Source organism: Danio rerio, chromosome 4 (assembly GCF_052040795.2).
Source record: "Danio rerio strain M-AB ecotype USA chromosome 4, GRCz13ab, whole genome shotgun sequence".
Taxonomy (NCBI): Eukaryota; Metazoa; Chordata; class Actinopteri; order Cypriniformes; family Danionidae; genus Danio; species Danio rerio.
Window position 1 is genome coordinate 36,189,329 of NC_141024.2, and position 25,287 is coordinate 36,214,615.

The 25,287-nt window shown below is 42.8% G+C and overlaps 1 protein-coding gene, 1 long non-coding RNA gene and 1 other non-coding gene across 3 annotated transcripts in view; 2 read left to right on the top strand and 1 right to left on the bottom strand.

Annotated features, from left to right (window-relative positions):
• The first annotated feature begins 354 nt into the window (after positions 1 to 354).
• LOC137494427 (U1 spliceosomal RNA) lies at positions 355 to 518 on the top strand. Its single transcript, XR_015486377.1, has one exon. It is a non-coding gene; the product is annotated as a U1 spliceosomal RNA (small nuclear RNA).
• Positions 519 to 9,071: 8,553 nt separating this feature from the next.
• Positions 9,072 to 21,159, top strand: LOC147844836 (uncharacterized). The gene is made up of 8 exons (XM_088650446.1): positions 9,072 to 11,925; positions 12,000 to 12,266; positions 19,026 to 19,344; positions 19,560 to 19,767; positions 19,830 to 19,901; positions 19,998 to 20,063; positions 20,181 to 20,294; positions 20,813 to 21,159. Exons 1-8 carry the CDS (start codon positions 11,876 to 11,878, stop codon positions 21,157 to 21,159), a joined length of 1,443 nt encoding a protein of 480 aa, XP_088506572.1. The 5' UTR covers positions 9,072 to 11,875.
• The window catches only part of LOC147844838 (uncharacterized), a 172,344-nt gene continuing 156,820 nt past the window's right edge, over positions 9,764 to 25,287 (bottom strand). Inside the window, exons 7-8 of the long non-coding RNA XR_015483676.2 lie at positions 18,019 to 25,246; positions 9,764 to 12,644 (exon numbers count right to left, since the gene is read on the bottom strand). This is a non-coding gene — a long non-coding RNA (uncharacterized LOC147844838). The remainder of the gene's footprint in view (positions 12,645 to 18,018; positions 25,247 to 25,287) is intronic.

Below are 25,287 nucleotides of genomic sequence, written 5' to 3' on the forward strand. Positions count from 1 at the left end.
GCATCTGTAGAGAAAGAAAACAGTTGGAGGAAAAGAAAGAAAGAACAGGAGGATCCCCTCCCCCCATAGAGGGTCTGTTATCCCCAGATCGAGTGCGTCCAGAGGAATCCATGTGTTGGCAGCCCCAACTGATGACAAAACACGAAGCAAGCATCTGGAGGAAGCTCAAACCCTTCATGCGTTGCCACAGTTACTAGCGAGTGGTTTGCAAGCACAGGCACGTCTGCTGCAAGTACAGCGCCATCAGGAGACAGGGGTTGCTGGCCCATTCCCCACGCTCGGTGGCTGGGCATCACCGCCCTGGAGTACGGCCGATAGAAAACGGCGGCTGCCATTTGCGCCGCCCGGCAACTCATACTTACCTGGCAGGGGAGATACCATGATCAAGAAGGTGGTTCACCCAGGGCGAGGCTTGGCCATTGCACTCCAGCCACGCTGACCCCTGCGAATTCCCCAAATGTGGGAATCTCGACTGCATAATTTCTGGTAGTGGGGGACTGCGTTCGCGCTCTCCCCTGAGCACAGTGGTTCAAGACAGAGTTCAGGCGGTAGCGTCGGACCCGGCTGGAGCGTCGCTTCCCTTTCTTCCTCGCCCTTTGCCCAGCCTCTTTTGCTCCCGTTGAGCTGCGCGCGCCTGTGGAAGGCCTGCCCACCCGTCGCTAGAAGAGTCTGTACAGACGCCGAAAACCACTCGAAAGGTCCCCCCTCAAAGCGGTTTGACCAGGTGAAGGAACACGCAAAGAGAGCCCCCGGTGGCTTTTGTCCGCCAAGCGAGTGTGCCCTGTGGAACGTCAGGATTTTATTTGCCGGCCTGCCGCTGTTACTGACGGAACGAATGCAGACCGTGTGAAAGGTCATCATTTTATCTGCCGTTAAGTAAGCGAACGCTTCTGCTCGGATCAGAGGTAACTTTGTTTCAAGAACTGCAATCTTTTGCAGACGTCTGTGGCGTTTTGGGCAGAGGGACGGTTCTAAACCAATCTGAACCAGAGGCAATTTCGCAGCCAGCCGTCGGTGGTTTCCCGTCTCAGGAATGTAAGGTGCCTGCAGCGGGAGGTTGTTCCGTTAGCGCTTCCGCTTTCGTCAGTGAAGTTCTTTTGCGGAACGTTTGCAGATCCCGTCGTGTTCTTCAAGCTATGTCGTTTGAGCACTGTGCTGATAGGCTGACGTAAGAAAACAGGACACGAAATATACAAGGCGAGAGTGCAAAGCACGGAGCTCTAGGCAAAGGCGGTCAAAGATATAGCCCTTTTCACAGTAATTTGCCGTAATCATGTTACCTGCCGTAATTTCACAATAAAAATATGAATACAACATATTACTGTGATTTTTTCAGTTAAATACTGTGAAAAGATACTAATGTAATTTACTGTGAAAAATTACAGTAACTTGTTGTGAAAACCTGGAAATTTTTTACAGTGTACGCTTTTCGAAGTCCTTCATTTGGCAGCTGATAGACTTCCCTGTGTCACAGCTTCGCTGCCATTATTTTTTCTCGCCTTCAAGGGCATTGTTTCTGTCAATGCTGTGTCGATGCCAACTGAGCTGCGTCCTTCCCTGGTGCTGCGCCTGTTTTAAATAGCTGTCTTAAGCTGTTGGTGTGCTTAAAAAAAAAAAAAAAAAAAGTCAATTTTCACCGGGGGTCTCATTATTCACCTAGAAGGGCAGGGATTTTTCTTCCAGCAGTCTGGTGTCAGCGGCTGGCTACCAGGCTGGTCTTGGAGAAGTTCTCTAGATTCTCGTAGCCTTTCGCAATATACCCTAGGAACGCCTTGATCAATCCTGAAAACTTTCTATTCAGGGACCATAGAAAGCGTATTGACTCAATGTATCTCAATGTGGTATGGAAACAGCTCAAACCAGGACCGCAAAGCACTTCAAAGAGTTGTGCGATTAGCTGAGCGCATCTCAATGTCTGCTCTCCCCTCCTAGCAGGACATCTATCTCAAACTCTGTAAAAATAGAACTGTTAAAATCTGTAAGGACTTAAATCACCCTGGTAATTACCTATTCACTTTGCTTCCATCTGGTAAGCTTTTCCGTAGCTTGATGGCAAAAACTGAGAGACTTAGGAGGAGCTTCTTTCCCCAGGCCATCAGGCTTCTAAATTCTAACCCGGTCTTATACATCACTTGACTTTACGTATATATCACTGTATTAGTCATATCTATAAGCTACCTCATATTGCTGCTATTCTTATTACTTTGTATAATTTTATCATTATTTTTTGCACATATTTTTCTTCTTATTATTTAATTTTTGTTAATCTATACTTGCACTGTCTCTGGAGTGGACCTGACCTTCATTCACTGATGGTAATACTTTGTATTATTATTTATGTGACAAATAAAACTCTTGACCTGACTCGATTCTCGTCAGTTTGGATGAGACGTTTTGCAGACGGCCAGTGGACTCACTTTCCAGTTTATAACCCTCAATCTCTTCCAAGAGCAGGTCTGCAGAAATGGGACGAAAGTCAAAAGTCAGCCTTGATGATATACCCCCACCAGCCTAACAGAAAAGGGCCATAACTATACTCAACTCAGGGCGGGAACATGGTCCGGGTAGGAGTACTTTTGTGATACGTAGGCTTCCAGAGGTCTGGTCTGCGTAGGATCTTTGGCCATCCCTTGCCTGGGGGCCGGGTCGGGGAAGTGGTGCCGGCTGAGCAGCAGACTACCTTCTCCTCCTCTTCCTCCTCCACCAGCTTGCTGAGATCTTTGAGCTGGGACTGGATGCACTCTGTAGTAAGCATGCAGCAAGGTTCTGCACACAGACGCTCGGCATCTGGGCCAACTGGTTCCCAATCATCGTCTTCCAACCACGCTAACCGAGACACCACAGGAACCGCCCATTAATTGGATTGCAACCACGCAACAACTCCTGAGACACAACTCCTGAGTCACTTTTCCATGCTTTGCTCTTCCCATGGCCTCTTTCCGGCCAGAGGCAGAGAGCTCTGCGTGCTGCTTCAGGTGTCTGTCTAGACGGGCCGGTGTTCTGCAACAGCTGGGCACCTGGCACAGCATCTTACGTGTGTCCTTATGGCCAGCGCTGAGCAAGAGCAAAAGCCTCTTCTCTTCCGAGTTTGTCACCTTGTCAACCGCTAACAGGTGCGACAAGAGCCGGCTGTAGACTGAAGCAGAGCGTACATTCAGCCATGACCATCCAAGATCAATGCTGCAGGGAAAAACTTACACACTGAGTGGAATGGTTTAAAAGGAGGCGGCAGAGGCATCCACTTCCGAGTCATGACGCTGGTGACACTTCTTAAAGGGGAAAACATCTACCCCTGAACCAGGGGTATAAACCGATACCTTCAAGATCCCCTTGGTCCAATGCATGGATAAGCTGTTACTACTTTAGGGGGATTTCCCCATTCAAAGGAACCATGTGTGTCCAAGGAACAACGCACCGTTTGGGCAGCTTTACTGCGCCAGCCGTTGGAGCTTTTACACAGCCTTATTCTTTCTCTTTCTCACAAAGGGATGGTATGAGCCCCATCGAACACGCACCATTTTGGCAGCTTTACTGTGCCAGCCGTGGGAGCTTTTGCACAGCTTTTTTTCCTTCTCTTTCCCACAAAGGGATGGTATGAGCCCTATCAAACACGCACCTTTTTGGGCAGCTTTACTGCACCAGCCGCTGAAGCTTGAGCACTGCTTTTCCTTTTTCAAAGGGTTTAGTAGAACCCCACCAAACACACACACACCTTTTTGGGCAGCTTTACTGCGCCAGCCATGGGAGCTTTTGCACGGCTTTTCCCTTTTTCAAATAGAATCGTAGAACCTGATCGAACATGCACTTTTTCAGGACATTTAGTGGGCGTCATTGTGCCCACCAGTCATTAGACCAGTCATCTTCCAACTGGACCATGATAGCTTGCTAGAAAGACCAACAATCCCACAAACTGGCCTAGTCGTTCCAGACGCTTGCTAGAAAGACCCACCACTCTGCAAACTCACTGCACTAGCTCTCACTTGACCAAAGCTTGCCCGGGGACCCACACTCTTCCCAGGGAGCCAGGGTCCACGTTAGGGGGGCTGGAACCACTGAGCTCAATATCCCACAAATCACACCCCTTCTGCCCAGGGACCCACACCCTTTCTGGGGCCATCGCCAGCCCCACAGGGTTCTCTTGATTGACACCTGTTCTCCAGCAGTGCCTGAGCACCCCACTTTTAAGCCCGGGAACATGGATTTAGAGAAAAAGCATGTGCTAGTTGTTCTGTTGGTGACCCACCTGGCTCTGGGGCACCACCCTCTCCACCACCTTAATGTACTGTGGTTCAGACAGCTGGGGTGCACCAGCCTTTCCCAGTTCCACTACCTATGGCAGTGCTCAAATTTCGAGGTGGCTGGGGTGCACCAATGACGCGTAGTTCTAGCAACAGATGATATAGGAGTTCTGTGTTAACCTTGCTCGGTTGGCAGGGTTCGAACGTGTTTGCTGGGGCAGCTAGTCTACGTACAGACCCCTTGGTTCTTTCCCAACTATGCCAGGATGCACGACCAAATGCTCGCCCGAAACGGATGCAACTGCTCGGGCAGATGGCTTGGCCATAGACCCCTGCTTCTTTCCCATTGAGCCAGGATGCGCAACCAAAGGCTCGCGGGAAACAGATGCACCTGCTTGGGCAGATCAGCCTGGTTATAGCTCCCCTGGTTCTTTCCTATTTTGCCAGAACGCACAGCCAAAGGCTCGCAGGAAACAGACACAGCTGCTCAGGCAGACGGCTTGGCCATTGATCCCCTGCTTTTTTGCCATTGAGCCAGGACCCACGGCTGACGGCTTGCAAGAAACAGACACACTTACTCGGGCAGACCAGCCTGCCCTTAGACCACCTGCTTTTTTCCATTGTGCCAGGAAGCGCGGTCAAAGGCTAGCGGGAAATGGATGCACCTGCTCGGTCAGACCAGCCTGGCCTTAGAGCCCCTGCTTTTTTCCCAATCGTGCCAAGAGGTGCGGCCGAAGGCTCGCGGGAAATGGACACACCTGTTCAGGCAGACCAGCCTGGCCTTAGAACCCCCTGGTTTGTTTAACCGCACAACTATCAACAAACAAAGTCCACAATTTCACGCCGTCCCCAAAATCCTGATGGCAGGTCAGAGGCATTTGGCATCAGGCACGTACTTCCAGGCGCAGGATATCTTGACAGGTTGGTCAGGAAAGATTGTTTCCCACCGGCAGTGGTGGAAAGAGTACTGAGAAAGCATACTTAAGTAAAAGTACCATTACTTGCATAAAAAATATAGTTAGAGTAGAGTAAATGTACCTGTTGTAAACATTACTCAAAGTAGGAGTAAAAAGTAGCCCTTTTAAAAGTACTCATGAGTAGTGAATACTGAGTATTATGCTGTTAAAAGTTGATACATTTACATGTAATTTGTTGATGTGTGTAAGCCTAACATTCTGTAGAAAAGCAAACTCATAAAACTTGTCTTCGATGTTCATCGTGCTCTGAATGAGCGTTATAACTGTAGTGTAGCGTGTAACTGCTTCATTCTGGAGGGTTAAAAAAAAACCCAGACTCGTCTATGGGAGTCGATTCTTGTCTTCAAGTCAATTCCAGCACAATGTCCATTGAGGAATAGAGGAATCGACTATTTTGGAGTCGACACTCTAATCCCTAAGCAACGGCACTCAATCTGGCTGTCAACAAAGCTGCTCATGCGGCTGCTTTCGCCAATTTCAGGTAAGTTTAGTCCTTAAAAGCACTCGAATATTACATACAGCTGTTCCCGACTCTTTTCTTACTGGTAATTGACATTTGTGTTGAATATTTATTTTATAGTGATGGTTAGAGTGTGTAAAAACTCTGTTAGCGCCTTGGCATAGTAATGGGCTTTTGTTTGTAAAATTTTTAGCTTTTAATGACAATGTTTTGTTATCAATGTTTATTAGGAGGTCGTGTAGTAAATAACCTAAAATATCTACTGTACTGTCAAACACGAATTGAAACCCCTTGTGGAAAAACAGCTTAAACCTGCCAACCAGTTTAGACAATTTTAAGCTGTTTTTTTCTGCAGGAACATTAGTACATACTTTCACTGTAACGACAAACTAATACAGCTTTTAAAAAGTACTTTGTGATTTCAGGACTGACACAATTACCCTCACAACAGAATAGAAGAGATTTCTAAAAACCTGATGGGAACTAGCTGATCACAGAGATGGAGGAAACATGGGTAATACAAGAAAACTTATTAAACAAAAATGTTTGATTAGTGTGTTAAGGCGCATTGTTGGAGCGTTGCTATTTTGAGTAAAAAAAGTTTTAAAAATTCGTAAAAAAATTCAATTTGGTATACGAAATGCATTTTTTCTGTTTGGAATAGAACACTCATTTGAGGGATGGTGGGTCTCTAGCACGACAAAGTCAGTTTGAGCAGGATGGTGGGTCTCTAGCACGACAAAGTCAGTTTGAGGGAATGGTGGGTCACTAGCACAAGTCAGTTTGAGGGGGATGGTGGGTCTCTAGCACGACAAAGTCAGTTTGAGGGGGATGGTGGGTCTCTAGCACGACAAAGTCAGTTTGAGGGGGATGGTGGGTCCTAGCATGACAAAGTCAGTTTGAGGGAATGGTGGGTCACTAGCACGACAAAGTCAATTTGAGGGGATGGTGGGTCTCTAGCACGACAAAGTCAGTTTGAGGGGGATGGTGGGTCTCTAGCATGACAAAGTTAGTTTGAGGGGATGGTGGGTCACTAGCACGACAAAGTCAATTTGAGAGGATGGTGGGTCACTAGCACGACAAAGTCAGTTTGAGGGTGATGGTGGGTCTTTGGAACAACCGCTGGCAAACTTATGGATGCGATCACCGGGGGAGTTGATTAGACCCAGGCCCAAGCCCACCATGACCTTCCCGAATAAAGACCACCTTTCTCAGCATGTCCCCCGCCCCCCGAGCCTTTGGAAGCCTTGAACCCGCAAGCCTACCCATTCCCGGACCACGTCCTCACACTGAGTTAAGTATTTTTATAGCACTTTGCTGTTGGGCTGGTGGGGTTATGTCGTCGTTTCTGCTGACTCTTGGTTGTCCCCTTTCTGCAGACCTGCTTTTGGGGGAATTTGAAGGCTTCCAACTGGGCAGCGAGCCTACCGCCCGCCTACGGAACAACATCACTTCCAAGCTGGGCAGTATCAAGACTTTTCTGGGATACATGGCAAAAGGCACCGCGGAGCCAGAGTACTTCCTTTTTCTCAATCAGCCAGCCCGAATCCGAGCTTGGCCTGCCCTGCTGGGCCGCACGCGGATGACCGAGCCAATGAGACAGCACTATCTAAAAAACCTAGCCCAGTTTCTAGACTACCTCTCAGAAACCCCGCCGGCCTCCTGCCGCCTCTCCAGCATGGCCCTGGTACTGATTCGCAGGGAGGTCAGAGCTCTCATTTGCGGCAAACGCCGGCATTTCATCGTGTACAAGGTCAGAACCAAGCAGGCGAAGGAAAGCAGACTAATCTCTAAGGCCAGCCTGGTACGCTGTCCCCAGACCGCTGGAAGGAACATCCCTGCCCTCCTAAGTAAGTGATCTATCCGCCGGTCAGCATTTCCACCTTTTCGTTTCTCCGTTTCTGCTCCAAGGCACCAGCAGCTCTTGGTTAAATCAGCCACGTCAGCCAGCCCCCCCTTCCCCCCCAAATGGAATAAGAAGAGCGGGCTGACGTGGCTGGTTTAACTGGGTTACCAAAAGAGCTGCTGGTGACCTGGAGCAGAAATTGGTGTTCTTATTTCCCCTTTGCTTTAGGCCACCAACAGCTTTTGGTTAAACCAGCCACGTCAGTCTGAAGGGAGGGCAGACTGACGTGGCTGGTTTAGCTGGGTGAACCAAGAGCTGCTGGTGACCCGGAGCAGAATATGATTATTCCCGCCCCCTCCTTTTATTTTAGGGCTCCAACGGCTCTTGTTAAACCATAGTTAAACCATTGGTGGTCTAATTTGTCTAACCTTACTGCCTTCATCAGATAGCCTGGAGTCCAACCCAAACACTGTAGTATCAGGTTAACTACTGAGGTAGGAACCTTGTGTAGGTGTTTGTTGAAGGGGGAGCATTAAAGCCGTGGGTTTAATAGACATACTGTGTGGTCCTTCTGATGTGCCTCCTAGAAAGGTTATAGTGTACATATTAACCACTTAACATTGTGTCAGAAGCAAAAACGTAATATTAACGGATGTCGAACAAATAAGAGACAACACAGTACGCAGGCTATTTGTTTCTCTCTGCCGTTTACTGAAAGCTCGGGGCTAATGCTAGCGAGCTCACAGACTGCAAAATGAATCAGTTTCAAGTTTCTCCACCAGAGAAGTTTATATTTAAAGCAGAAGACTTGACTAAATGTATTAAACGCTTTAACAGATTCCGCATCACATCTGGATTGGAGACGCAAGCGGATAAAAATCAAGTAAATCCGCTAATTTATACAATAGGGGAGGAGGCGGTGGATATATTGTTTTCCCTGCACCTCAGCCCAGTGCAAGCGAGTGTATGGAAGTTTTTTCCTAACAAAATTAAAATGAAAATTCAAATGCTTAAAAGATCAAATGATAAATCAAATGCTCAAACTATAAATCAAATGCTCCAACCGACATTGCAAATGATAAATCAAATGCTCAAACTGACTCTGCAAATGATAAATCAAATGCTCAAACGGACTTTGCAAATGGTGAATCAAATCCTCAAACCGACTCCTCAAATGATAAATCAAATCCTCAAACTGACATCGCAAATGATAAATCAAATCCTCAAACTGACATCGCAAATGATAAATTAAATCCTCAAACTTACATCGCAAATGATAAATCAAATCCTCAAACTGAGATCGCAAATGGTGAATCAAATGCTCAAACTATAAATCAAATCCTTAAACAGACATTGCAAATGGTGAATCAAATGCTCAAACAACTCTGCAAATGGTGAATCAAATCCTTAAACGACTCCGCAAATGGTGAATCAAATGCTAAAACTGACATCGCAAATGGTGAATCAAATGCTCAAACAGACATCGCAAATGATAAATCAAATGCAAATGAGGTGTCAATCAACCAGCATTGGCGGAGCTTTAAGGCGGAAGAGTTTGTTGTTGACAACAACCGGTAGCGCTACGACTTTTTCAAGGCGTTCAGATTTGCGTGCACTATTCCACGTCGTATCCGTATAAACTCGTGAAAGAGAAAGCGAGAAATCTCCTACTGCTTCTGTCCACATTCTGAAGTGTTCATCAGATGGGTACATCTATCACAGAAGGCCACGAAAAACCATACGGCAAGATGATAAAAAAAAGTTACATAACTGACGTTACAAGCGCAACTTTAAATAAATGGCAGGTTTAATAAATCATAATTTAAATTAATATTTTATTACATAACCCAGATAGCAAAATACACTCGGGCCAGTTCCGGCTAGATTGTCGCCTGCCGGAGACTTACCCCTCGGCCCAACTTCGGCTGCCGGACTCGGGCCGGATGCCTGTGGACTCACTGCCTGATTCCGGCCCGAATCAAGCGGGCCAGATGCGGCGCGTGATTTTTTTTCCCAAACCAGTTAAGCGCAAACCACGCCCCCTACGCGAAAACCCCACCCCGCAGCTAGGACACGCTCGATTTCATTGGTCAACGTTGTTACTTGTGGCCTGAGAAAGAAGTTCAGAGTGCACACATCAATCAAGGTCGTCGTTGATGGATCCGTCGTTGACAAACGGTAAACACTTCTTTTTGATAATGTGTAATATTAGTAATTTAATACTTGGAGATGTGAGTGTATGTTTTTATTCTTTTTTTATAGTTTTAATTAATTTTTTTGTCTTTATGTTATTATCTTTGATCGCCCTCAGGAGAGCATGATTGCTTATGTAGTGGTGAAGACCAAGCTGTCGATCTAAAGGTAAAAAAAAACATATTGTTTTTTCATTTAACACACAAATATAGTACACACAGTCTTTCAAAAGTTTGGGACCAGCAAGAATTGTAATCTTGTTTATAGAAGGATGCTTTCTATTCTTCCAAAATACAGAATGAAAAACTGTGATATTGTGAATTATTATTAGAAGTTAAAATAATGCGTTTCTTATTGACTGAAAACTAATTTGTTTAGACTGTTTCCAACAATGATAATAAATCAGCATTTATAATGATTTCTGAACTATGATGTGACACTTAAGACTATAGTGATAATGCTGAAAATTCAGCTTTTCAGAAAACTCAGAATAAATTATTGATTTACATTGAAATATAAAATTCCATTAACATTTCTGAATAATGCAGCTTTCTGTATTTTTATTAAAGTGAATGCAGCCTTGATGAACAAAAAAACTAATGATAATGTTGATCTCAAACGTTTGAACAGCATTTAGAAATTAGATTTTTAAATTATTATTATTATTGTTGTAATAAACTTGGCCTATTGTTAATTGTTTAAATGCTTATGGGTGAACAGTCTTTCAGGTAAATTATTTTTACTTTTACAGAACTGGTTGCCTCCTGGGTAAAAATACCACTTTTGCACCTATTGCTTAGCCAGTACAAACAGTGAATCACATTTGGACCACACAAGTTTTGAAGCAATTCTAAGAATTGCATTGACAGACATTTATGAAGTAAAGGAATGGGTGAAAAAGCTTAGTGGGTCATCAGGAGTGAGTTGGAGAGTGGCAGTGACGAAACCTAAAAAGGGACAACGTGTGCTTTATAAGGTAATGTGAAATCAGTTCATTCTTTTTCACACTATATAAATGTAGTACACTGAAAATAACATTGCAGTAAATATTTTAAACATACATAATTCTACTGTTCAAAACATTTTAGATTCTTCACACAAACTGAGATGTTTATTAATATATTTAGCTTTAGTGTGCCAGTTAAAAATATTAGTTAACCCTGACTTTTAAAATGGTTTGTAATAGTCCAGTGACATTTTTACTCTTGTGATGGCTCCAGTATTTGTATAAACCTAGGACAGGTCCAATGGATAGATAGATTTTTATATACACAGCCAAAGTGATTCTGAAATCATATAGTCTCAGCCTCAGATATCATGCCAAGCAACTTCTGATGCATACAGCACACTTTTCTGGAAACACTTTTGAAGATTCTCAGTTGTCCTCTGATTGGTTTAAATATACAGGATTTCTGTGAGGCTACAGCCCACCTGGAAACAAGTCTGTGCAGATAAAATGGCTGCAATGTTCATATTGATGACAGTCCTCATTGATAAACATACAACTTTCTGAGACATTAAGTGATTTACAGCCTGCATACCTGTCTGTTATTTTGAGGATCATTTTGTGATGATGGGCATTTATTAATTTGATTTAAATGCTGGATTATTAAAAGTATCATAGATTTACTGCATAAAAGCTTTAACCCATGATATCGACAAACATGCAGGTATGCTTGTGTGTGTGTGTCTTTTTTTCTAATGGCAGTGAAAATCTTCAAATATTCTGTCATTTTGGTCATAAAGATAAGAGAAAGACTATTCAAAGCAGTAACTTTTTTTATTTGTGGATACTCACAAAAACATCAAAACCTTGCTTTTATAGAATAAAGTAAACTTTCACATCTCATCTGAGGGGATTTTTATGTAAAAGTACTTTATCAAAATAATGAATGAATCTGAGAACAAAGTCTACATAAATGTCGTACAGATTTCCTATATAATTTGCTGACAGATCTTAGAATACTGCTGCATCATTGTTGTGACCCTTTGATATTTGTGAATGTAAAATAAAAATATCTAACATTTGTGCACACTTCTGTACACATTTAAACATTCATATTTTCCATAGGCTCATTACAGGTGCCAGCACAATGTTCCTGTTCGATCAGGCACGGCTAATCAACGACGGCTGTCAAAAAATACATGCTGTGGGGCAAAAATGGTCTGCACTCTGGTAAAGACTGTAGACAAAAGGGGAGGATCAAGTAGGTGAGTTAGAAGTGTCAAAATTGGATTAATAAGTTTTTGAAAGTTTCTTTGTGTGATTTGGTTTTGTTTTTTAGGAGCAATGATCCCCATATTCCCGACTACCCAACCTCTGTGCGCTTGTACAATGTGCATAATCATAACATATTTGTTGCGGAGGCACTGAGGCACAAGGATGTAGGGTTCTCTGTAGTTGAGACCCTGACTCAATTATTTGAGATTGGGCACAGCCCAACATCAGCTCTGGCTGTAATTAAAAGTGATCTGTTGGCTGAACATGGCAACAAGTATGTATATGCCTCAGCCAACCGTGCAATCTGCCCAGACCTTCAGTTTTGCTACAGGTATGTTACATTTTACTCTGTGTAAATCAATAGCTTTTACAGACTTAGCAGACAAGGGTGTATTGATTTATGTGGGTAACAATTATTTTGTGATTTCTGCTGTGCTACATTTTAATTGTAATTGTTGTTATTGCACTATACATACAGTATGGCTTTTGATCTGTATCATTGCATTTTGTTGTGTTTTATTTCCTAGTCAATATTTTGTATGCCTGTCAGGGAAAAAATAACTTCTATTTATATTCAATTAAATAGATTTTATTCTATTGTGCTTTTGTTGTGTATATAATGACATAGATGAAGAAATAAAAGCCATAGCAATATTTCAAATTGTGAAACATTACAGCATATTGGTGTAGCTATAAATACAAATTAAAACTAATTGTCGGGGTTTTTTGTGACTACTTTGTCTCCCTCTTGTGTATTATCATTTGTATGCTGTTTCACCTGTTATCAATTTGCTTGTTTTCCCGTCCCCATTCCTCTCACCTGTTCTCCCTGATTATTGTAACTATTTAGTCTCCCCTTCTCCCTTGTTCTGTGCTAGTGAATTGATTCTGTGTTCAAAGAGTTATGTGTGCTACTGGTTCTCGCTGTTCTCAAGAAATCTACGCATTTAAATCCGTCTCGTCTCGTCTAGTTCAGTGTTATTGATCTTTACCACTCATCATCCGTTTATCTGTGCTCTGGCTCACCTCTGCTCTGCCCACAGTCCACGATCGTGTGAGGTCTCATCTTCCCGGCTCCCTGAGGTCTGTTCCCCACTTTTCTACTAACCCAAGAGGGTATATTTGAGTTTGATCAGTCCTACTACGCCCGGAGGAGGGTCGATTACTGACTGCCTGTGTTTTTGGAGTGATTGTTTTCCTACTGCCCAGAGGAGCAAAAGATTGTTGATTTATTTCTGTTCAATAAATCCTTTGAACTTCTCCCTTGCGCTTGGGTCTCCATATTTCCTGACAGAATTCACTAGCCAAACCATGGACCCAGCGAGGGAGTCTCCTATCCGCTCTGCGGTCGAACATCAAGGAGCGATGTTGGGCAGACACGCCGAAGAACTCAGCGCTGCAAGACACGCTGTAGAGGGCCTGGCCGCGCAAGTAGCGGACCTATCCAGTCAAATTCACACGTTACGTCATAACCCGGGATTCCCACAACCGACCCGCCTTTCCTCGGAGCCGAGGGTCAATAATCCATCCACGTACGCGGGTGAGCCAACACAGTGCCGTGCTTTTCTCACCCAATGTGAGGTTGTGTTTACCCTGCAGCCCTACACGTATGCTGAGGATCGAGCCCGTGTCGCATACGTCATCTCTCTCCTCTCGGGCAGAGCGAGGGAATGGGGTACCTCTTTGTGGGAGGCCGAGTCGGAGATTTGTACACACTTTGACGCCTTTAAGGAGGAGATGCTGAAGGTCTTCGATCGTTCGGTTCATGGCCGGGAAGCGTCACGTCTCTTATCCACTCTCCGCCAGGGTCACCGGCCCGTAACCGATTATGCGATTGAGTTTCGCACCCTCTCCACTACTTGCGGGTGGAATGAAGCCGCCCTTTCTGCTCGCTTTCTGGATGGGTTGAACGCCCTGTTAAAGGATGAACTCTACGCTCACGATCTTCCCGTCGATCTGGACTCTCTGATTGAGCTCTCCATTCGGATGGACAAGCGCCTGGCGATGCGTAGACGCGCTCGCTCTCCTCACACTGACGTCAGAGGGGTTTCCCCATCGCAGGACTCCAAACCTTTCGAGAGGCGCGCATCCTCCTCGGTGCCCATGGAGGTGGGAGGGGTTCACCTGTCTCCCTCCAAGAGACAACGACGTATTCATCTGGGTTTGTGCCTCTACTGCGGAGGTTCTGGGCATCGTTTTTCCGTGTGCCCAGTAAAAGCCAACGCTCGCCAGTGAGTCGGGACCTCATGGCGAGCGCTTCCACACAGTCCCCTAACGCCCCGACTAGGACCTTGTTACCCATCACACTTTGCTGGGAGGGGTCCTCAGTTTCCTGCTCCGCGCTGCTGGATTCCGGCGCGGAAGAAAGTTTCATTGATGAGTCTTTTGCCGCTAAACATAAGGTGCCACTCCAGCCACTTAGGGATCCGCCCACTGTGTATGCCCTAGATGGTCGTGTATTGTCTAGAGTGTTCACTCCACCTCTCCGGTGAGTTTACATGTTTCTGGCAATCATCGAGAGACTTTAACTTTTTTTGTTATTTGTTCCCCCGCTACACCTATAGTTTTGGGCCACTCTTGGCTAGTTAAACATAATCCTCAAATAGACTGGATTAAGGGGTCTATTGTATCATGGAATTTGTCCTGTCAGAGATATCAGGTGTTCCTGAAGTTTACCACGATCTGCGAGCGGTCTTCAGTAAGTCCCGAGCCGAGACCCTTCCTCCTCACAGACCATATGACTGCAGTATTGACCTCCTCCCAGGTACCACTCCACCTCGGGGGCGTCTCTTCGCCTTGTCCGCACCCGAAAGAGAGGCGCTCGATAAATATTTATCCGAGTCTCTAGCCGCGGGTACTATAGTTCCGTCATCCTCCCCAGCCGGTGCTGGTTTCTTTTTTGTCAAAAAGAAAGATGGGTCTTTACGCCCATGCATTGACTACTGCGGACTTAATGAGATCACTATTAAGAATAAGTACCCTTTACCGCTTATGTCTACTGCCTTCGATATCCTTCAAGGGGCTCGCATTTTTACCAAATTAGACTTGCGCAACGCTTATCACCTTGTGCGAATTAAGGCCGGGGATGAGTGGAAATCGGCGTTTAATACACCCTTTGGTCACTTTGAATACCGGGTTCTTCCCTTCGGGCTGGTAAACGCTCCTGCTGTATTTCAGGCACTCATAAATGACGTACTTCGCGATATGCTCAATATTTTTGTCTTCGTCTATTTAGATGACATCCTCATCTTTTCGCCAGATTTACCTACTCACATCCAACATGTACGCCGTGTACTCCAACGTCTATTAGAGAACCGTCTTTTCGTCAAGTCAGAAAAGTGTGATTTTCATACTCGCTCTGTCCCGTTTCTCGGATATATAATCTCGGATAAGGGCGTTAGCATGGACCCCGCAAAGCTTCGCGGCGTTATCGATTGGCCCATTCCTGAGTCTCACGTCGCTCTCCAACGTTTCTTGGGTTTTTCCAATTTTTATCGCCGCTTTATTCGTAACTTTAGCCAGATCGCTGCTCCTCTCACGGCGCTTACATCGGCCAAGACTCGTTTCGAATGGTCTGATTCTGCGCAACAGGCGTTCGACCGTCTCAAAAGGATGTTCGCATCCGCCCCTATTCTCATCACCCCCGATCCCGAGAGACAATTCATAGTGGAGGTTGACGCCTCCGATGTAGGTGTTGGCGCCGTACTTTCCCAACGCTCCGCAGAAGATAACAAGGTTCACCCGTGCGCTTTCTTTTCGCATCGTCTCACTCCGGCTGAGCGCAACTATGATGTCGGTAATCGCGAACTTCTCGCCGTCCGTCTCGCGCTTGGTGAATGGCGTCACTGGCTTGAGGGTGCCTCTATCCCATTTGTTGTATGGACGGATCACCGCAACCTCGAATATATTCGATCTGTGAAAAGGCTTAACGCACGTCAAGCTCGTTGGGCACTATTTTTCAATCGGTTCAATTTCACCATTTCTTATCGCCCGGGCACCAAGAATATCAAACCGGATGCACTCTCCCGTCAATTTACGGTTTTAGAGGATAAACCTCTCCCCGAACCCATCATACCTATTGATATGGTAGTAGGGGCCGTATCCTGGGGTATCGAGAACTCTGTTAAAAGAGCGCTCACTCGCACCCAAGCTCCTCGTAACTGTCCGTCGGGTAAGCTCTTTGTCACCAGACCCTTACGCGCTGCTGTCCTCTGTTGGGGACACACTTCTAAATTAACAGCTCATCCAGGCATTAGGAGGACGTTAGCCGTCATCCGTCAACGTTTCTGGTGGCCCGCGATGATTCAAGACGTCCGACGTTTTGTCAAATCTTGCCACGTTTGCGCGCAGAATAAATCCAGTAATTCCGCTACCACCGGATTATTGCGACCACTCCCTATCCTGTCTCGTCCCTGGTCGCATATTGCGCTTGACTTCATAACGGGTCTTTCCCCGTCTAAGGGCAATACTGTTATTCTCACTGTTGTTGATCGCTTTTCTAAAGCGGCCCACTTTATCCCGTTGCCCAAGCTCCCTTCCGCCCGTGAAACAGCGCAAGTTATTATTAACAACGTGTTCAGAATTCACGGGTTACCTGTTGATGTCCTATCCGACCGCGGTTCGCAATTCACTTCACAATTCTGGAGAGAATTCTGCAGACAGCTTGGGGCTTCCGTTAGTCTATCTTCAGGGTATCATCCCCAGACTAATGGCCAGACCGAAAGAGCTAATCAAGATCTAGGTCGAATACTTCGTTGTCTTGCCGCTCGTAACCCCTCTTCGTGGTGTGAACAATTGCCGTGGGCTGAGTACGCGCATAATTCGCTACCGTCCTCATCTACCGGGTTATCACCATTTTCTTGTTGTCTCGGTTATCAACCGCCTCTTTTTCCTACTCAGGAAAGAGAGACAGCTGTTCCTTCGGTTCAAGCGTTTATACAACGCTGTAGGCGCACTTGGGAGAGTACGGTGTCCGCGCTCCGCCGCTCTGGGGAACATATTCGGCGCTCTGCCAATCGTCACCGCACTCGTGCCCCTCGTTACGTCTGTGGGCAAAAGGTTTGGCTTTCCACTCGTAATCTTCCCCTTAAAGCCCCGTCTCGTAAATTGGTACCTCGCTTTATTGGTCCGTTCACTATTGATAAGATCATTAATCCAGCAGCTATCCGTCTTAAATTACCTTCCTATTTGCAACGCATCCACCCAGTGTTTCATGTGTCCTGTATCAAACCCGCTTTTCACTCTTCCTATAGTTCCCCTCCCTCCCCCTCTCCCCCCATTGTCGTCGATAGTCCTCCTATCTACAAGGTACGGAGGTTGCTTGATGTAAGGCGCCGGGGTCGTGGTCAGCAGTTTCTGGTCGATTGGGAGGGATATGGTCCTGAGGAGAGAAGCTGGATACCGTCTCGGGACATCCTGGACCGCTCGCTCATCGAGGATTTCTTTCGCTCTCGCCAGTCTTTCTCCTCTGGTGCACCAGGAGGCGCTTCTTGAGAGGGGGGAATACTGTCGGGGTTTTTTGTGACTACTTTGTCTCCCTCTTGTGTATTATCATTTGTATGCTGTTTCACCTGTTATCAATTTGCTTGTTTTCCCGTCCCCATTCCTCTCACCTGTTCTCCCTGATTATTGTAACTATTTAGTCTCCCCTTCTCCCTTGTTCTGTGCTAGTGAATTGATTCTGTGTTCAAAGAGTTATGTGTGCTACTGGTTCTCGCTGTTCTCAAGAAATCTACGCATTTAAATCCGTCTCGTCTCGTCTAGTTCAGTGTTATTGATCTTTACCACTCATCATCCGTTTATCTGTGCTCTGGCTCACCTCTGCTCTGCCCACAGTCCACGATCGTGTGAGGTCTCATCTTCCCGGCTCCCTGAGGTCTGTTCCCCACTTTTCTACTAACCCAAGAGGGTATATTTGAGTTTGATCAGTCCTACTATGCCCGGAGGAGGGTCGATTACTGACTGCCTGTGTTTTTGGAGTGATTGTTTTCCTACTGCCCAGAGGAGCAAAAGATTGTTGATTTATTTCTGTTCAATAAATCCTTTGAAGTTCTCCCTTGCGCTTGGGTCTCCATATTTCCTACACTAATTCAGTTTAGTTCAGTTTAGTATAAATATCACTGTTAAAGTTCAAATTAATTCTGAACAATTACCCAATTAGATCTTCTGTCACTGTTAAAGGCCTATTCACTGCAAATGACTCTAAATTAAATTATTTATTACATTACAATTTAAATACTTGAGTATGTTTTTAGCCAGATACGTTTACCTTATACACATATTTACTTTTAACACCTCTGTTTGCAGACTTTATCAAAAATTGAACAAACAAGAATTTGGAGAGCAAAGTGGTGAGGGAATGCTAGCAGCTTTGGAAAGACAGGTAGAATCTTACAATGCAGCCTGTAATGACACCTGCAGCAAGCTTCAAATGTCCTCCGCAGGAACACCACTTGTAGCGATTTGTTCCCCTTTAATGAAACGAACACACAGTCTCTCCAATAGTGGAGAAATGTGTTTTATGGATTCATCAGGTAACATGGACCGGGAGGACTGCAGAGTCTTTCTCCTTCTTACACATACCTGTGCTGGTGGACTTCCTCTAGGGATAGTGATAACACATTCAGAAGATGAGAAGACAATTAGTGAGGGACTGGAGCTGCTGAAGTCCTTAATGAAAAATGATGCCTTCGGAGGGCGTGGTGAGGCAGGTCCTCGTGTGTTTCTTACAGATGACTCAAAGGCAGAAAAGGGAGCTATAGCACAGGTTTTTCCTGAAGCCACACAACTGCTCTGCATATTTCATCTTCTGCAGGCTGTGTGGCGGTGGTTGTGGACCAAAGACCACAAAGTTGAGATGAAGGACAGACAGACACTTTTCACCATAGTAAAAGACATGCTTTATGCCAGGGAAATGAGTACCGTTGAAATACTCTATCAGCAAGCCATTGCCAACCCTTTGACCACAAGGTAGAGATAATAATTGGCGGCAATAGGTGGCTTAAGTGTTGTAGTTGTATTCTGATACTTTCATGTTTGAGATGGTTTAAGTTTATTATATTTATTAATTTCATTTGTAATTACATTACAGATACAGCAAGTTTCTGACCTATCTACAGAGTCTTTACAGTCGACGGAAGAGTTGGGCTTTTAGCTACAGGAAGGACCTGCCAACACGTGGAAACCAAACAAATAACTATGTGGAAGCTGCAATGCGTGTCTTGAAAGACAAAATACTTCAGAGGACGAAAGCATTTAATCTGCCTCAATTGTTCAACCTTTTCATCACTCGACTGGAGATGTACTATGAAGCACGTGTGACTGATGTTGCACTTGGCCATTGGGAGGCATTCCACCGTTCAAGATTCCTTGCTACAAAAAGCAATATCACATCCTGTGATATTTCTCAAGTAAGATATATTTTATGAATCTTTTATAAAATTGTTAGTTCTATTCGAAGATGGCTGCATCTCAATATTCAATATGTTTTTTTTTTGTGTCTCAGTGTCTTTAAGACTTTACTCTTTAAAACAAGTCTGCAAAGACTGTCTTTGTGAGAATGATTCTGTGTTTTGTGCATTCTTATAGTTGTTAGGGTATTTTTTTGTCTTCATGTGACTGATAGATTGGTGAAAAGACATTTTGTGTGAGATCCTCCACATCAGGGCAATCATATACAGTGGACATGGAGTTTGAGCTCTGCACATGTCCAGCTGGCCATAATGGGGCACCATGTAAACACCAGGCAGCAGTAGTGCAAAATTACAAAATGGCCTCCATCAACTTTCTCCCCACAACAGCTGAAATGAGGGCTGAACTGCTAAAAATGTCCTTAGACATTGAATAGCTTAATTTTTTTAATCATACAAATTTTATGTGCTGTTCATCACCTTCACAGCCTCAGTTTCTCTTGAGTTCTTAAACCCTCTACGGCAAAATATTCCAATACCAAGCACATTAGCTCAAGGTAAGAAAATTCAAGTGGGACTTGACCTTTACTATACATGCTAAATTCTCACAAATATACAGTAGTATACAATACAGTTGTACACAATTTTTATAGGCATGCTTATCAGGCAAGAAACCTCTACTACTGATCATCAGTACCATCTTCATGCTCCAAATGATGGTTGGTATAAAGAGAGGCATGGTGCATTTTTATGGGTTCTCTGTCTATTTCTAATGGTAGCATATTGAACAGAAATTCTCTTGTAACATTTCATTTTGTCTGTGTGTATAACTTTAGAGTTGCATCAGCTGGACACGTCTTCCAACAATTTTGCAGAATTGTGTGAAACAACGCATACTCAAGAAGACTCATTCTCTAAACAACCCTGTGTGCAGGGTAACACAGAGGAAGGTGAGTCAATAAAGCCTGGATGTTTAGTTGAGCCCAAATAACCAGGATTTTCTAAGTAGTTTTTTTTTGTTGCATTTTACTTGCATTACTTTTTGCATTTACTGTTATTTATATATTTAGTTTTACTCTTATTTGTAGTTTGCACCCTGGAGAAAATGTTCAGCATTTTTTAATCAATTAAGAGTTTCCTGTACATTTAAACTGTTACTGTTCAACCTAAAAATACAAATTCACCATCTGAAGACTATTTACCCTTTTGGTAAGTGCTGCCAAGATCACAGATTACCTATTAAAGGTAAATGGATGTAAATAATAATAACAATATATAACAACCAAAAACTACTAGGTAGTTAAAGGCATGCAGTGGAGTGTTTGCGCAGGTGTATTCAGTTTATGTGAAACACATTTCTGTCGCATAATTTAGTTTCAATTAACACACCTCAGTTTTTTTTTCCAGGTCCAAGTATTTGTTGCAAATACTTTTTGAATTTAATTGTTTTTATTGTCTGTTTAAACAGCATCTACACCTCAGTCTCCTGTTAGACGAATGCTGGGAGCGCTTGGTGAACTAGCTGTAAACACAGACTACAGTGATGCCTTAACTGCAATGGCCAAGCAGTTTAAAAAAATACAGCACAACCCGGCCCAACTAATCTCTGCAATTTACAGTTTTGGTAAAGGAGTGTCTGCATCTAAACGAGCATCTGCATTAAGACGAGCTGCTAGAAGACCAGGTCCTATTATTGGCTGTCAGCCCACAGCAGTGGCCCGAAGAACTGTCAAGAATGGTTCTAGGCGGCATTTGATATCGGGGCGCCCCAGAAAAAGTAGTTCTGGTCCAGACCATGATGATGAGCTCAGGTGATAATGATTCCTGACAGTTTGGATCTGAAACCATGAGAGGAAGTGACTCAGGACAGCATCATGAGCGTTGTGGTGGCATTGCCTGTACTCGCTGGAGCTATGGAGCAGCACGAGAATTTGTGGGTCGAAGAATCCATGCAGTGGGGGGACCTGAACATTGCTGGAGCAGGGTGAGAATGAGGAGCCAAAGGCCGAATGAGCACCGAGGCATGGCCAGGATAAGCTGAAGCTGTGGGTCTGTGAAGTGCCAGAGGGTGGGCTGACCTGCACACAACAGTGAAAGACATGAAACTTTTACCACATCCATGACTTTTTTGAACATTTAAAATTTGAACTTTGTTCTGTTATGAAAGGTTGTTACAACTAAGGTGAAGTTCCAAATTCAGATTTTATTGTTTACTTTTATAGGACTGGTCAAAACAAGCAAGGGTCAAAAATGAGCAATTTAGAGTGTAGAGACTAGAGTGTTCTCTAGTGTGGCTGTGGGCATTTCAGCTGATAATCCTGACAAATTCAAAGTATTATATATTTATGTATAAAATGTATAAATGATTTGTTTATTTTTTTGGGCTGCATGTTATGAAGTCATATTTAAAATCAAATTTGGACACAACTTCAATAGTAATTGTACAGAAAAAAAAAAAGTCATTAAACGTCTTTTTTTTTAAGTGAAGTTTATTCATAAACTAATTTCGAGAGGATCACGTGCTTATGATTTATCACGTCCAGTCTCGCATTTGCTAATCACTAATCTTCCAATCATATGAGCCCTAAGGCACCTTAAATAGTCTAAGTTTTCAGTTCACTTTATCTTCGTTTGGAAGAAACCCCCCTCCTCCCCTATTCTCCTCCTTTACCTGCAATTGGGCGGCACGGCGGTCCAGTGGTTAGCACTGTGAACCACACAGCAAGAATACTGCCGGTCCTAGTTCGATAGGACCGGTGAGTGTTTCTGTGGGGAGTTTGTATGTCCTTCCCGTGTCCGCGTGGGTTTTCCCCGGGTTCTCCGGTTTCCTCCCACCATCCAAAGACATTCAAGATGCTTAACAATCAAGCTTGTCTAATTCCTTACGTTCCCTTAGCTACAGCGGCAGGGGAGTTCTGAGATCCACCGAGCTCAGGCTCCCTTCTTGCTCTGCCAACGGGAGGAAGCCCCGGGCTCGAGGAGCCCTTGAGCTCGGGGCTCTCTCCCGGGACAGCATGCCAAATAAGCTTTGTAAATCATCAGCTAAGTGTGAACTCTTGAAATGCCTCTTTTTTAATGTAAATGTTTAATGGTAATTGTGAGCTGTAATGTAATATTATATTTAATGTTGCTTTTGTGTACCATGTATTGTTGTGAGATTATCTATTCAATAGATAAAGCATTGAAACTGAATTAGAATTAGCTTTATTTTCCAAGTGTGTGCAAATACAAGGAATTTGTTTGTTAGGAGCTCTTGGTACCAATGTGAGGCTACATAGGGGTTAGGGTTATGATGGTCCACCCAGACAAAAAATGTGGGTAACACTTTATGATAACTACAAACTATAGATCATCTATAAAGCATTAGCAAATGGTGAACTCATTCTCTGTTAACCATTAACTTTACATTATCTGATGTTAGTAAGGAGTTTATAACTGCAGATACAGATGCTGTATTCTTGACTTATAAAAACATTTAAAATGTGAAATTTAGTTTGTACTTTGATAATTTGTTAGTGATTATTTTTTCATGATTAGTTTAACACATTATTCACAAATCATTTTTATTTATGTGTAGTTGTTTTTTTAAGATTATTTAGAATGAGTTTGTAAATGATTACTAAACTAATCAAATTAACGTGTACATATTATTTTGCCATATACTAATGATTTATTCATTATTTGATTTATTCATTATTTGAAATGCCTGCAGAACATATGTTGGTCTCATTTGCAGTTTTTAAACATCTAAACTCTGTATAGAAACAGGTATAGTTCAATATACTTGCGCTTCAGTTGATTTCCATCTGATATGAAGATTATGTGCAGTGTTGGGTAAGTTACTCTGAAAACGTTATTCATTACTGATTACTAATTATCATTAAAATAAATACAACAATTAACTTTTTAAAATCAATTTAATTAAAAACTTAATTAATCAGTAAGTCATGTAATTACTCAATATTATTTAAAAAATATCTACAAATCTCAAAGCATAGACAACAAAAATAAATCTTTTAATTCTTTAAATTTGAGTCTAACAGAACCTTTTAATTATTTTTTTAACTTAATTCCTAAACATATTTTAAATATTTTTGAATTTGAAAGCATATTTCATACAGACCATAAAGCATGTGTAATTGTTGGACAACTGTTACATTGTTTAGTTTAAAAATCGGGTTATTTAGCAAAATATCTGGATTTTGACAACAAATTATACACATACACTATGCAGCTTCTCTGAATTAATACCAGATATTGTCATAATCAGTCATTCAATTTAATGTTTTTATACTAGACAGGTTATGTTTGCATGCAGGGGCTGTACAAAATTATTAATAATAAAAACTGTTTTTAAATAAATAAATATTATGTTTGGGTGTGTTTTTTTGTACTTAGTAAAGTTTTCTCTGTTAACATGCTGTTTGTTTACTAAATGAATTTTAGGCACAATTTTTATTCATTAAACCCAGCCGTTATATAAAAGCTATAGACTGATTGTACTGCGTGTAATTTCATACACGCTTTGTTAACCTTTCGTATTTTAGGTCTTATATTAAAAAATAGTGTGTTCGTTGCATTGTGATATAGCTAGACCAATGAAATCGAGCCACAGACGTGAGTCACCGCTGCGGGGTGGGGTTTTCGCGTAGGGGGCGTGGTTTGCGCCTAACTGGTTTGGGAAAAAAAATCATGCAGATGCGGCGGCCGTAAGCGAGCCGACGCTGCGCATCCGCGCCAGAATCGGCGCGAGGGTAATGTGCGCTGCGGCCCGGAGCTGGCGCGACTCCATATTTATACACCTTATAAAACCTTTTGGTATCACATTGGTACTTGATATATGGTATTACAACCATTTGAATTTATACAACAGTAAACACAGGCTTTAATGTAAACACAAAGTGTAAGCACTGCGTTTAACCTTTGAATAAAGTGCAAACTGCATACATATTCTGTAACGAAAATAATCAGACAAATGACAAAATAAATAAATGTTAAACGTTTATTGATTGCATGAAAAAAATAGTACTAAAATTGTATAAATAATTTTGTAGTGCACAAGAATATCAATATAAAAACAACAATAAAATAACACAATAAAGACACACAGAAAGATTTAAACAAAAACTCTAAAAATTACACACAAACACAGATGTTTTTTTAAAACAACCCTGTTTTCCCAATAGACTTGAATTAAAAATTTGTAAAAAAACAGCTAAATTTTATATAAACCTAAATATAGAAACCAATTTAAGATATAGCAAAAAACATCTTAAAAATACCAATGACAATCCGTAAAATATCCAAGTCAAACTTGTAAAAAGTACTGCAGAATTCTGAAAACATCTTGAAACATTTTTTAATAAAACATTAAAATAATAATAAACAAACAAATATATATAGCAGAAGTATATATATATAATTGCAGAAGTATAAAGTCAAACTTTTTTTTTAAATAAACTTGAACAAAATCAATTGCACAAACAGCAAGACATGAGTGAGATGATTATACATTTCATATATATACACGTCTTGTGCAATTTTATATTTATAATTTTATTTGTATTACGTTTATTAAAAATGTATCAAGATGTTTCTTCAGAATTTGGCGCACACACATACATACATACATACATACCATACATATATACACACACACACACACATATATATATATATAAATGCAAATGAAAGAAACAAATTGTTCTAGTATCAGGGAACATCCTAATACACTTAAAATGTTGTTTAAAAAATAAAACAAAATAGTGATGTAGACATTTGACACATTAGCTTTCTCTTCTTTCTTCCTCCATCCCTGTCAGGGGCAAGTTGTAGCTACCTTGTAATGCATTTTTCCACTTCTTTATCAGTGGCGTGGTATGGACATTTGTCCTCACTCCATCTGTGATTAGAAGATAAACAGATAATTAGTAGTGAACAAGT